Raw genomic sequence first — 14,160 nt, 5'->3', positions numbered from 1 at the left:
TTTGGTAGGAGGAAGAGCTAGAACAGGTGTGGCAAGACCAGGGCAGCCTGCAGCACAACAGTGGGAGGTGGGGTGGGACAGAGCCCCAGGGCCTGGCAGGGGGCTCCAGGGGCTGTGGATTCTGAAGAAATCCAAGGACTTTCTCACGACCCAGCCATCTCCCTCATGTTCCCAGACTCCTGCCTGGCTGAATACACCAAAATATTAACGATACCAACTCAAGTTAACTGACGTTCTACTGTGTGCCTAGCATTGTGCCAGGTGCTACTCCTGCACATAGACAGGAACACAAATGGGCGCTGGCCTGTACTGGGTGCTGCAGACAGAGAGAAGCTCAGGATAGTGCCCCTGACCTTGGGAGATGACCTTCTGCAGGGGGGGGACATCTCCCAAGAAACAGAACAACAACATAGTGTAGTATGTGCTGTGATGGGGTGAAACTAGACTGTATGGGAATCCAGAGGATGGCTCAGCTAATCCTCAACACAGCTCAGTGCTATTATCATACCCATTTTGTAGATGAGGAAACTGAGACTCAGAGAGTGAACTGCCTGTTTACCTGGTCAGTTTGGTTCTGACTAATTTTCTTCTGCAGGGGGTGATAAGGATAAAAATGGGGATGGAAAAGACAAGTTACGGGGGCCCTCATGGATCATCTGGTCCAAGCCCTATGTTGAAATGATGGGGAAACTGAGACCCAGAAGGGAAGGGAATTGCTCAGAGTCACACAGGGAAAGAAGCGGATCCCAGCTGACTCCCAGTCCAGTCACACCAAACGCCTTTCTCTCCTCTAGCAGTATCAAGATTTCCTGGGACCCCTCACGTGGGACCCTCCTCAGTTTGTGGTCTCTAGGCTGCAGACTCTACCCCCTCTGTTTAGACCCTAAACTCCAGAAAGAATAAGAAGAGTTTGAGTTAGGACAGATCCTGAAGCCAGGCAAGGATGTGTGTGCGAGTTGGGGTGGGAGGGTGTAGGATGGGGTAGGATACCTCACCACTACCCGCCAGGGGAGCCCAGGAGAGCCCAGGCTTGGGGAGAGACTAGGGAGCCAGGGGAGGGTCTGAGGCCCGGGAGCCCTTCCCACCCCACCTGAGGATCTGATTGGGTCTGTCTACCTTCTCTGCCACATCCCTCTGGCTCGGGGGTGCTGGCGGGCGTGCTGGGGATGGACCACAGTGGGCTGGCTGGCTCAGAGCCTCAGGCTGCAGCTCTGCCACAGTGTGGCTGGGAGGCGTTGCATCCAGGCTGCCCTCATGAAGCCGGTGGTAAATGAATAAACTTGCTCCTGCCTGCAGGGCCCTCTGGGACAAAGAAGCCACCTGGTGCCCCTCAGTTTTGGCTTGGGCCAACCTGACTCCCTGGTTCCACTGGCCAAGAGACCGTGGGGCTGGGTGAAGGCAAATGCAATCCCTTGGTCCTCTGCCTATACCCCCAAATCCCATCTCAGTTCCCTCCCCCTCTACTGCTAAGCCTCTTCCCTCTCTGACACTTCCCCCCACGGAGTCCCCTCCCCTTCGCTGACCCCCTTCTCTGAGTCCCTTCCCTCTTACTGGGCTCCCTCCCCTCACTTCCACGTGGCTAAGCCCCCTTCCCCTGAGGCCTCCGCATGGAGCCCTCCCACCCCCCGCCCCGAGCCCACATCCCCTCCCTCTAGCTCTCCCTAGGATCCATCACTAGCAGCCCCCCTCACCTTCATATTCCATGTCCCTCTGTTTCCTTCCCCCCAGGCTAGAAGACTGGTTCCCAAAGGGGACTGGGTTGGAGAGAGAGTAATGGCAACCCCAAGTCCTTTCCTGGAATCCCACAGAGAAAGAAGGATCTAAAGCCAGGGTACTCTTACTGTTCATGGTAACCTACTTCCTCTTCCTCGGGTCATAACGGGTAAAAACATGTCTGTTGTTCCTTAACTAGAGGAGAATTTTTTGGGAGCTATGTGAAGCATTCTACTGAAAAAATCTGCCTGCCCCTGGGGCCTTTTGCTTTCGCTTTGCTGCAGGCCAAGAAGTTCGAGATACAATAACTTCGAAATAGTTGCAAGCCTCCACAATCCCAAATACCTGTCCTGTGACCCTTGCTCCCCTGAAAGTGGCTCTCCTGGCCTGGATTCCCCAAACCTCTAGGACGCATGGTCTACATGTTCTGTTTCTGCTTCTCATCTCCCACTCACTTTTCTGTCCACTGCATCTGCCCCCGCGCCTCTAGTTAAGGCCTCCAGTGACCACCTTGCTGCTTTTAATCTTCAGGCTTCTTCTTGCCTGACGACTTCCGCAGCCTCGGATGCCATTGCCAACGCCCGCCTTCTTGAAACTCTTTTTTTCTCTTTGGTTTCTAGACTGACCTCATCCACTTCCGTGGTTTCGGTTGCCATATGTATGCTAACAACAACCAGGTTTACTGTTCCTGAGTTCCAGATCTCTACATATGCCCTGTCACTTCCTGGACGTCTCTGCCTGGAGGTCCCACAGGCTTGCCAAACTCTGTTCACTCACAACTGAAACCGTCATCTTCCCCCAGCAACCTGGTCCTATTTTGGTAAATGGCACCACCAGCCAATCAGTGACCTAAGGCAGAAAATTGGGGTTATCCTAGCTCTTTCCACTCCCTCACCCCGCATATCCAAATGGTTCTCCAGCCCTGCTCGTCTTGCTTCTTTTACAACGCCCCCTCCCCATCAGGCCTGGTCCCCCATCCCACTGTCCCTGCTTTATTTCTGGGCTGCATTATCTCACACAGGGATAGCTGCACAGCCGCTAAGATGGTCTCCTGCCTTCATCCCCCTCCTTGAGTCCCAGTTCTGCAGGGGCAGCTGGAGAGGTTATTTTAGAGTGTAAATTTGACCAGGTACGTCCCTTCCACGATTCCCATAACATTAGATTAGGGTCCCAAATCTGTAATTCTGCACACGAGATTCTCCATGACTTGGCCTCTTCTGGGCCCAGGGCCCCATTGCCACTTCCTCCGTCACCTTGTTATCTACCCAGCCACTGGAATCCCACTTTCCTGGTTCTGGACACCATCCCCCTTTCCCACTGCCTGAACCTCTTACACCTTCTCCAAGACACAAGTGTTTCCAAACCTTGTTTACCTTAGCATTAGAATGTCACCAGAGAGTTCTGAGTCCCCCCCCCTTTCCCTCCCTCAAGGGTTTCAGGAAGAAAATGAGGCCCCTCTCTCACCTCTTCTCCTGGTGAGAAGATTCCACTCAGCTTTCTTTGGTAGTGTGTTTTACCAAAACAATAGATCTTTTTGTTCTCCTTTCCCAAATATGAAATCATAGCATTGAATGTGCTCTTTCACACGCCACAGGGGAGATTCAGGTGTGCGGGAGCACTGTGGAGGGCCGGTGCTCCAGGCACAAAACCTAGAGAAGGGGGTCCCTGACATCCTCCTCCCACCTCCCCCATGCCCGGAAGTGCTCATGCCTGCCCCTCCAGATTGGGGCGGCATCGTCTGAATCCCCAGTGAACAGGCCGAAGGACCAACTAGCTAGTGAGCGCCCGGCCAAGTTTACAGCCCCACCGTCTCGGCTACCGAAACCCGGTCCCTCTCTAAGCTTCATCCCGGGCAGTGGGAGAGCAGAATCCAGCCAAGGCCAACCCTTGTGGGGGTGGGGGCGGGGTGGGGGAGCTCTGCAGGGAGGTGGAGGCCTGTCCGCGCTCAGGACAAGGAGGCGCACGCAGGCAACTGCAAAACGAAAGGTTTTTATTGAAAAATATCAAGTGGCCCTTTTCAAGACTGCGGGTCCCTGCTCAACGAGGGCTGTCAGGCCGCAGCCCGACGGGGCGAACAAGTGGAGGCAGTCACCCCAGCTCCGCGCTCCAGAGGGGCAAGGTTTCATGGTCCATGCTGGCTGGCCCCTGGGCTCCGCAATCCCGCTCCCGGGCCTGAGGAGGGGTGGCAGCTGGGGAAGGGGGCGCCGGGAGGTCTCCTCCCAGTCCAGCGAGAGAGTTGCCTGGCATCTGGGTGGGCTGGTCTCCGATGCAAGGCCGCACGCAGGCCTGGTGGGCGCGCCAGCTCGTGGGGGTGGTGGAGGCTCCCCGCGGCTGCTCACTCAGACGTAGTCCTTGCGGTCGTAGGTTGTGCCGGTGCCGGCGCCCGGGCCGGTGGAGCGCGGCGCCGAGTAGAGGATCTTGGCAGGCGTGTGTTTCTTCTCGTGCGGCGGGCACGAGCAGCAGAGCAGAGCGCCCCCCAGCAGCTGCAGCGCCGCGGCCGCCCAGCCCGCGTACAGGGCGGAGCCCATCTCGCGCTTCTGTGCATCTGGCACCAAGGGGTTGTAGAAGTCCCGGATGATGGTGTTGGCCGACCAGGACACCGGCACGAGGGTGAGCAAGGCGGCCAGCAGGAAGAGCACGCCCGCCACGATGGTGATCTTGGCCTTGGCCGTGTCGTCCTGCACACAGTTGGTGCACTGGGCACCCACGAGCGCCACAAGGAGCCCGAAGGCGGCCAGCAGGATGGCGATGACGATGAGGGCGCGGGCCGCCTGCAGGTCCTGCGGCAGCGCCAGCAGCGAGTCGTACACCTTGCACTGCATCTGGCCCGTGCTCTGCACCACGCAGTTCATCCACAGGCCCTCCCAGGTGATCTGCGCCGTGATGATGCTGCTGCCGATGAAGGCCGTCACGCGCCACATGGGCAGCGCGCAGCACACGATGGTGCCCAGCCAGCCCAGCACGGCCAGCGAGGTGCCCGCGATCTCCAGGCCCATGGACATGGCTGCCGCGCCAAAGCCGTCACTGGAGGGCGGCTCCGGGTGCGGGACGACGAGGGGCCGGGGCCGCTGGGGCCTAGGCGGGAGCGGCGGTGCGCCGACGGGCTGACGCCCGGATTGATGGAGCGACGGACAGACACACGGATGGCGCGCGCCCTAAAGGCTCCGCTCTGCCCGTTCGCGCAGCGGCTGCGCCTGCACCTGCCTGTGGCTTTGTAGGCGGGCGGCAGCGACTGGGCTGGCCCTGGGCTGGGGCAGGTTAGTCTTCGATCCCGGCCCAGCGCTCCGGCGGGGGAGGGAGGGGCGGAGCCGCCCTCTCCCGGGCCTGGGGACAGTGACGTGGCCCCTCTTCCCACCTTCACTGAGCGCCCTGGGAGGAAGGACTTGGCCAGGAGTGGCTCACGGCGCGGGGGTGGGGGGTGCCAAGAGAGGGCGGGGCCGAGACCTGCGCCCCCGCCCCTCGTTCCTGGTTCCCCACTGCTCGGAAACGAATTCTACGGGGTGTGGGGCGAAAAGCACAAAGTGCTGGACACTCCTCCTCCCCCGCGCATTTTCAGCGCCGTTGGCACGGGAGGCGTGGGGAAGGGGGCGCTGCCAGCTGCCAGGGATCCGCGGGGACAGGGAGGGCCCACTGTGGGCGTGGCCGCGGCTGTTTTCCCAGAGTGGGCCGCTGCCCCGGGAGCTGCGCACCTGCTCCTCGGTCCCTCTGGCCTCTGAGGCAGCGCTCCCAGCGCAGGATCTCGGCCTGATCCAGGCCCATGGGGTTGCCATCCCTGGACGTCTGGACTCAGAAGCCAGGGACAACCCGCAAAGGCGCCCAGAAGACACCCCTGAGCCAGTGCTGAACTCAGATCTCTAGCCCCTCTCCAGCTCTCAGCTCTTAACACTCGCAGTGACCCTGGAGCCCTTTAGCTGAGCTGCTCTCTCCTCCCAGAGCCGCCCTCCCATTGAGTCCCCTCCCTTCACAGAGCCCTGGTCCTCTCTCCCGCTGCACCGGCGGGGAGTCAGAACCGGGATCCACCTTAATGAAACGGTGGTGAAAGAGGTTTGATCCAGGCAAAAGTGGGAAGTCAGACATTACCTGCAATGGCCTTGCTCCCACACCTGGGCTATCCCTCACCCTGCTTAGAGCCCTACAGAGTTGGCCTTGGAGGCCCTGTCCCCCATCTTCCTCGCTTCCCCTCACCTCAGCGCCCCCATTCTTGCCGTGTCCTCTGCCTGGGATGTTGCAGAGACCACATGGCTCACTCCTTTCACCTTTCATGTTTTTGTTCCCAGCCAGGCCTTCCCTAACCACACTATTTAAAAATCACAGCTGGGACTTCCCTGGTGGCGCAGTGGTTAAGAATCTGCCTGCCAATGCAGGGGACACGGGTTCCATCCCTGGTCCGGGAGGACCCCACATCCCGCGGAGCAACTAAGCCTGTGTGCCACAGCTACTGAGCCTGCGCTCTAGAGCCCGCGAGCCACAACTACTGAGCCCACGTGCCACAACTACTGAAGCCCGCGTGCCTAGAGCCCGTGCTCTGCAACAAGAGAAGCCACTGCAATGAAGAAGCCCGCGCACCACAACGAAGAGTAGCCCCCGCTCGCCACAACTAGAGAAAGCCTGCGTGCAGCAACGAAGACCCAACACAGCCAAAAGTAAATACATAAAATAAATTTATTTTTAAAAAATTAAAAAATAAAAGAAGATCACAGCTGGAAATTCCCCGTCGGTCCAGTGGTTAGGACTCCCTGCTTTCACCGCAGTGGCCCAGGTTCAATCCCTGGTGGCGGAACTGAGATCCTGCAAGCCACGTGGTGCGGCCAAATAAATAAATAAATAAAATCGCAGGTATTCACCCCACTATGTCCTGTCCCCTTTTTATACTTTACATTCTTTTTTAGCATTTAACACCGCCCATCATACTCTATATTTTTCTTACTTATTTTTTATTCTCTCTCTCTCTGCTCCAGTATGTTAGCTCCACTGGGACATCCAGAAGGTCCCCAAACAGGCAAGGGTTTCTGCTGGTTTTATTAACTGCCGTATCTCCTGTGCCCAGAACGGTGCTGGGTCCTCAAGAGAAAGCTGATTTAGAAAGTTGATGCAAAAACATCATTTTCTTTCATTCCTGCAACCTTGTCTGCCCGGGGGTCCTCCTCCTGGCATAAATGACTGATAATGGGACACTACTCTGTCACGTGCCTTTGGAATCTAGTCGGAACCTAGGGCACTTCCAGGCGAGATGAGAAACCTCATCAAACCGGGCCTAGGGGTTTTTCTGGTTTGCCCCACATCTCTCAAATACAGGCATGCAGCCTATGTCTCCCTCCGTAAGGGTCCAAGCCCTGGGGTGAGGTAAACAGGGCCAGAGGCCCATGGAAACCAGGGTCCTACTTCTCGCAGGGGCAAAGGTCTTGGGCTGGGCCTGTTGGGGCTGGGTTGGGCAGGGCTGGGAGTGCCCGGCCAGAGGGCCCCGCTGGTGCTGGGCGGGGGCTGCCCTGGAGCAAATTCTTGAAGCCCAGGTCCATCCAGTGGACTGCTGGCTGCTGCAGTTTCCTGGTTAGTGGTGTGGCTTTGGGTCGGAGGAGAGGCAGAACACTCGGGCGGTGTGGCTGAGTATAGGGTGGGTGCCTGAAATCACATGCTTTTGTCCTGAGAGTGGGCTTCCTGCTGGTTTTGCCCTGAGCTCTGTCTCTTGCTACCTGCGAGGCTGAGGAAAGTCACGTCCCCTCTCCTAACCTCCATTTCCTCCTCTGCCAAATGAGGAGACTGATGCCTACATGACCTACCTCACAGGGCACTGATGAGAACGGAGGAAACGTATGTGTACTGCAAACCAGAAAACAGCCAGGGCCAGACAAACCGGTGGGCAGAGAAACAGTGTGGAGAAGGTGGAGGGTTTAGTTGGACAGACCTGAGGTGGAGTCCAGCTACACTCTTCTCAGTCCTGTGGCCTTGAGCAAGTCCTTTCCCACCTGGACTCGGTTTCTTCATCTGTGAAGAGGGGTTTGTTCTGAGCTGCTTGGGTTCGGGGGGTGGGTGGGCAGGAAGAGGCGCCTCGTTCCTGAGCCTGAATGAGGTGGACTTGCTGGGCAGGGCTGTGAGGAGAAGAGGCCGGCAAGACAGAAAGCTTCTTGCCCAGGGGCCAAACTTCAGGGACGCTGGGCAAATAGCTTCAATCAGCGTTTTGCTTAATATCGTCCATGGTCCTTACAACTCAATAATAAAAAGACAAATAACCCAATTAAAAAAATGGTCAAAGGATCTGAGTAGACATTTGGAATAGACAAGGAAGACATACAAATGGCCAAGGTGCACATGAAAAGTTGTCTGACACCATTAGTCATTAGGGAAATGCAAATCAAAACTACAAAGAGGGACTTCCCCGGCGGTCCAGTGGTTAAGACTTTTCCTTCCAATGCAGGGGGTGTGGGTTTGAACCCTGGTTGGGGAGCTGAGAGCCCACATGCCCCGCAGCCAAAAAACCAAAACATAAAACAGAAGCAATATTGTAACAAATTTAATAAAGACTTTAAAAATGGTCCACATCAAAAAAATCTTAAAAAAAAAAAAACTACAAAGAGATAAAACTTCATACCTATGAGGATGGCTAGAATCAAAAAGATGATAAGTGTTGCAGAGGATGTGGAAAAATTGGAACCCTCCGACAATGCTGGTGGCATTGTAAAATGCTGCAGCTGCTTTTGAAAACAGTCTGACAGTTCCTCAAAAGGTAGAATTACCATATGACCCAGCAATTCCATTATTAGGTATTTACCCAAGAGAAATGAAAATGTACGTTCACACGAAAAACTTGTGCACGAATGTTCATAGCAGCATTATTCCTAATAGCTCGAAAGTGGAAATGTCCTAAATGTCAGTTGATGAATGAATAAACAAAAAGGAGTGTATCTATACATGCAATATCATTCAGCCATAGAAAGGAATAGAGTTCTGATATGTGTTACAACGTGGATGAACCTTGAAGACGTTATGATAAGTGAGAGATACCAGTTGCAAAGGATGGCGTATTATATGATTTCATCTATAAAAATGATCCAGGACTTCCCTGGTGGCTCAGTGGTTAAGAACCCGCCTGCCAATGCAGGGGACACGGGTTCGAGCCCTGGTCCGGGAAGATCCCACATGCCGCGGAGCAACTAAACCCGTGCGCCACAGCTACCGAGCCTGCACTCTAGAGCCCGTGAGCCACAACTACTGAGCCCGTGTGCTGCAACTACTGAATCCTGCACACCATAGAGCCCGTGCTACGCAACAAGAGAAGCCACTGTAATGAGAGGCCTCAGCGCAGCAATGAAGGATAGCCCCCGCTCACCACAACTAGAGAAAGCCCGCACACAGCAACGAAGACCCAACGCAGCCAAAAAAAAAAAAAAAAAGATCCAGAGTAGGAAAATCTATAAAGATAGAAAGTAGATTGGTCGCGGTGCTGGGGTGGTGGTGTTGGGAGGAAATGGGGACTAACTACTAATGGGGACAGGGTTTCTTTTTGGGGTGATGAAAATGTTCTATTGATACAATTGATTGTTGTTGATGGTTGCATAGCTCTGTGACGATACTAAAAAACCATTGAATAGTACAATTTAAATTGTGAGTTGTATGGTATGTAAATTGTATCAATAAAGCTGTTAAAAACCACAATGGTGCTGGGTGGGGGGGCTGCAGTGTGTGTTCGTGTGGTATGTGTGTCCCCAGAGAGTGGGAATGAGGGTGGGATGAAGCTGTCTTTTAATGGAGAGCACTGTGGGGGTTGGTGAGAGGAGGGTGAGGTTTGGGGGCTCCAAGCACAATGCTTGTCTCCCCCTCCTCCATTCCTGAGCCTCCTGTCCAGAAACAGCAGCATGAGCCAAGGTGGGACCGACGCTCCAAAATCCCTCCAGTTAGTACTGAGTGACCATAGGAAGGGGAGTTCTGATGCTGTCTTGGTCCAGGAGAGCTTCCCGTAGGAGGAGGTTGGGCAGGAGCTGGTAGAGAAGGATTTGGCTGGTGGAGGTGACTAGGTATGTTTGAGGTGAATTGTGTGTGTGTAACTCCAAGAAGCAAGGGGGTAGAAAAAGAGGAACTGAAAGAAGGGTGCCCCCACCTAGGAGATTAGCCTGTTCCCCATCTCCCACCCAGTGTTCAGCCCCCCAGAAGTAGCCATCAGGTCCCCAAGGCCTGCCTTTCCCCTACTGCAGTGGTGACATCCTCCGCTTTCTCCCATCCCAGCACACTCAGCCTGGTCCCCACCTCTCCCCAGTGGGCAGTCTGTACTGAATTATACCATTGGCTTTCTTGGTTCTCCAGTTTGCAAATGGCAGATTGTGGGACTTCTTGGCCCCTATAAATGCATGAGCCAATTCCTATGATAAATCTTCTATTATGCATATCTGTATATAGTCTATTAGTTCTGTTTTTCTTGAGAACCTTGACTAATGTGGTAGAATTCTCCAGTGAAAACTGGGCCCGTAGATTACTTTCTGGGAGTTTTAAAATTACAAATACTTAATACTTACAGGTCTATTTAAATTATCTATTTCATACTGAGTGAATTGTTGTAGCTGTGTTTTTTGAGAAATTGGACCATTTCATCTAAGTGGTTGAATTTATGTGTGTTCATAATATTTCTTATTATCCTTCTGATATCTGTAGGGTCTGTATGATAGCTCCTGTTTCATTTCTATTGGCAAGTTGTATCTTCTCCCTCTCTCTCTCTGTCAGCTAGAGGTCAGTCTTTGTCAGCTAGAGGTTAGTCATTTTTACCAGTTTTTTTTTTTTTTCCTCAAAGAACCAGCCCTTTGTTTCATTGATCTTCTCAATTTTCAATTTCCTTGATTTTTGTTCTTCTTTATTATTTTCTTATTTCTACTTGTTTTGGGTTTATTTTCTCCTATTTTTCTAAATTCTTGATGTGGGAGTGTAGATTATTGATTTGAAACTTTTCCTCTTTTCTAATATATGCATTTAGTGCTATAAATTTCTCTCTTAGCACTGCCTTATCTGTGTTCTACAATTTTGATATGTTGTACTTTCATATTCACTTATTTCAATGCATTTAAAAAAAGATTTCCCTTGACCTATGGCTGCCTTTTGAGTTATGGAACAAGAAATGTGCTGTTTAGTTTCCAAGTGTTTGGAGATTTTCCTGTTGTCATTCTGTTATTGATTTCTAGTTTGATTCCATTGTGGTCACAGAGCATACTATATGATTCCAATTAATTTAAATTTGTTGAGGGAATTCCCTGGCCATCCAGTGGTTAAGACTCAATGCTTTCACTGCCAGAACCTGGGTTCAATCCCTGGTCAGGGAATTAAGATCCTGCAATCCAAGCAGCACGGCCAAAAAAAAAAAAAAAAATCCATGGAGATTTGGTTTTGGCCCAGGATATGGTCTATCTAGGTTTTTAATTTTTAATTAAAAAAAATTTTTTTTAAGAGTTTTTGATGTGGACTATTTTTAAAGTCTTTATTGAATTTGTTACGATATTGCTTCTGTTTTTTGTTTTGTTTTTTTGGCCCAGAGGCATGTGGGATCTTAGCTCCCAGACCAGGGATTGAACCTCTGTCCCCTGCATTGGAAGGCAAAGTCTTAACCACTGGACCTCCAGGGAAGTCCCTATCTAGGTTTTTTAAACAAATGTGTGTTCTGCTGTTGTTGAGTGGAGTATTCTATAAATGTTGATTAGATCCTGTTTGTTGATGGTGTCACTGAGTTCTATAACTTTGCTATATTTCATCTAGTTGTTCCATCAATTGTTGAAAGAGAAGTGTTATAGTCTCCAACTATAATTGTGGTTTTGTCTATTTGTCCTTTTAGTTATGTCAGCTTTTGCTTCATAATTTGCAGTTTTGTTATTTGATAATGCATACACATTTAGGATTACTATGTCTTCTTGGTAGATTGACCCTTTTTACATTACATAATGTCCCTCTCGGTCTCTGGTAATTTACTTTGCTCTGAGGTCTAGTTTCTCTCTTATAAATATAGCCACTTTTACTTTCCTTTGATTGTTTTCATGCTATATCCTTTTCCATTTACCTTGCCTATGTCATTATATTTGAAGTGAGTTTCTTGTACACAACATATATTTGAGTCATGCTTTTAAGTACTCTGATAATTTCTTTTAATTGATACAGAGACATATCTTGTTTTATTGCACTTCGCAGATATTGTGTTTTTTTACGTTGAAAGTCTGTGGCAACCCTGTACTGAGCAAGTCTATTGGTGCCTTTTTTCAACAGCATTTGCTCACTTGGTGTCTCTGTGTCACATTTTGGTAATTCTTGAAATATTTCAAACTTTTTCATTATTATTATGTTACGGTGATCTGTGATCAGTGATCTTTGAAGTTACTATTGCAAAAAGATTATGACTCATGAGGCTAATGATGGTTAACCTTTTTTATCAATGAAGTATTTTTAAATTAAGGTACGTACATTGTTTTTTAGATATAATGCTATTGCACAATTAATGAATACTGTAGAGTGTAAACATAACTTTTATATGCATAGGGAAACCAAAAAATATGGGTGAGTCACTTTACTGCTGTATTTGCTTTATTGTGGTGGTCTGGAACCAAAACTGCAATATCTCTGAGGGATGCCTGTATTTAGACTATTTACATTTAATGTAATTATTGATATGTTAAAGCTTAGTCTGATATTTTATTTTTTGTTTTCTGTTTGTTCTCCCCGTTTTTTTTTTTTTTTCTGTTTTCTTTTTTCTGCTTTCCTGTGGGTTACTTGAACAGTTTTGAAGTCCATTTTATCTATAGTGTTTGTTCTTTTTTAAATATTTATTTATGTCTTAGTTGCTGCATGCAGGATCTAGTTCCCCAACCAGGGATTGAACCCGGACCCCCTGCATTGGGAGCATGGAGTCTTAACCACTGGACCACCAGGGAAGTCCCTGTATAATGCTTTTGAGTGTACCACTTTATATAGCATTTTTGGTGATTTTTCTGGATATTACATTATATGTATATTACTTACCACAATCTATTTGGTGTCATCATTTTACCTGCTCAAGAGAAGTATAGAAAACTTACCTCCCTTTATGTCCCTTTACCCTCTCCGATTTATCATATTGATATGTCTTAAACACTTCCTCTCTATATATTTAGAACCACATCAGACAGTGTTGTGATTTTTGCTTCAACTGTCAAACATAATTAGAAAACTCAAGAGAAGAGGAAAACCTTTTGTATTTTATTTATTTACATAAGTAAATAAATAAATGCATATGTATATATATTTTTTGATTGGCTGAGTTTGGCTATTATTATTATTATTTTTTGTGGGAGGGTGCCGCGCCATGCGCGATCTTAGTTCCCTAATCAGGGATCGAACCCGTGCCCCCTGCATTGGAAGTGCAGAGTCCTAACCACTGGACCACCAGGGAATTCCCGAGTTTGGCTATTACTTATTAAAGTTTAAAAGCAATGCCTACTTATACAGGAAAGTCAAAATGGAAAAGGATATTAGAAAAATTATAATCCCATCCATTTAAAGATACCGTTATTGACATCTGGCTGTATATGTTTCAAGACGCTTTTCTAGTCATTTCTGTTCAAAAGTGGTGTCCACTAGAATGTAAACTTGATGACTGTAGGGACCTTGTCTGTATGCTTCACCACTTTATTTTTAGCAGTAGAATAGTGCCTAGCAGAGAGCAGGCACTCAGTAAATACTTGTCAAATGAATATGTGAGTGAGTCCTGTTGTACTACTGTGTTATAATATACTGTAATTAAATTGTTTTAATTGAAAAAAGTTTTCATATTTCATATTTCATATCTAGGCTCCCCATTGGCCTTTGTGGTGGGGGAATGGGTGGGGCCACAGTTTCTTCTCTGGTGTTTGTCCTAATATAGAATGGTTATTTTAAAATTTTATTTAAAAATTTTTTTGGCTGTGCCGCATGGCTTGCAGGACCTTAGTTCCCTGACCAAGGATCGAACCCGCACCCCCTGTAGTGGAAGTGTGGAGTCCTTAATCCCCACTACCCACAAACGGCTGACAAATATTTATTGAGCACCTACTGTGTGCCAGGTACTGTGTAGGCACTGAAGGCAGGGCCAAGGGTCATTCCAGCTGATGACTCCTTGCATTCTCCCCACCTCATCCCGCCCCCAAACAAACCACTGCAGGGATGATGTATCACTCTTCTAGCTACCACTATCTTTAAGAACTCCAAATCTGTCACCCCGTAATAAAGCTGATTTGAAGCGTTACTGTCTTTTGGAGGGACTGCCAGGAAATTCCCCTAGAATGGTAATTGTCCAAAAGTTTTCTCTCCTTTTAGGCTGCCTCTTTCCTGGTCTTCTGACTGGAGAAAGCAGAATTTTATTGGGGCTTTTTTGGTCTTTGTCCAGTGGTATCTCCCACTTGCCTACATCTTCAGTTCCATGTTTGGGATACATGAGGGAAAAAGAAAACCCAGGGCACTGGCACAAAAACA

At 49.7% G+C, this 14,160-nt stretch overlaps 1 protein-coding gene across 1 annotated transcript; it reads right to left on the bottom strand.

Annotated features, from left to right (window-relative positions):
• Window positions 1-3,686: 3,686 nt before the first annotated feature.
• On the bottom strand, window positions 3,687-5,039 carry CLDN3 (claudin 3). The gene has a single exon (XM_082430554.1). The coding sequence runs from the start codon at window positions 4,713-4,715 to the stop codon at window positions 4,053-4,055; it is 663 nt and encodes a 220-aa protein (XP_082286680.1). The 5' UTR covers window positions 4,716-5,039; the 3' UTR covers window positions 3,687-4,052.
• Window positions 5,040-14,160: the final 9,121 nt, after the last annotated feature.

Source organism: Balaenoptera physalus (genome assembly GCF_965194825.1).
Source record: "Balaenoptera physalus genome assembly, chromosome: 16".
NCBI lineage: Eukaryota > Metazoa > Chordata > Mammalia > Artiodactyla > Balaenopteridae > Balaenoptera > Balaenoptera physalus.
Note: the sequence above shows the minus strand (reverse complement) of the source record. Positions and strands in the feature narration are given on the sequence as shown.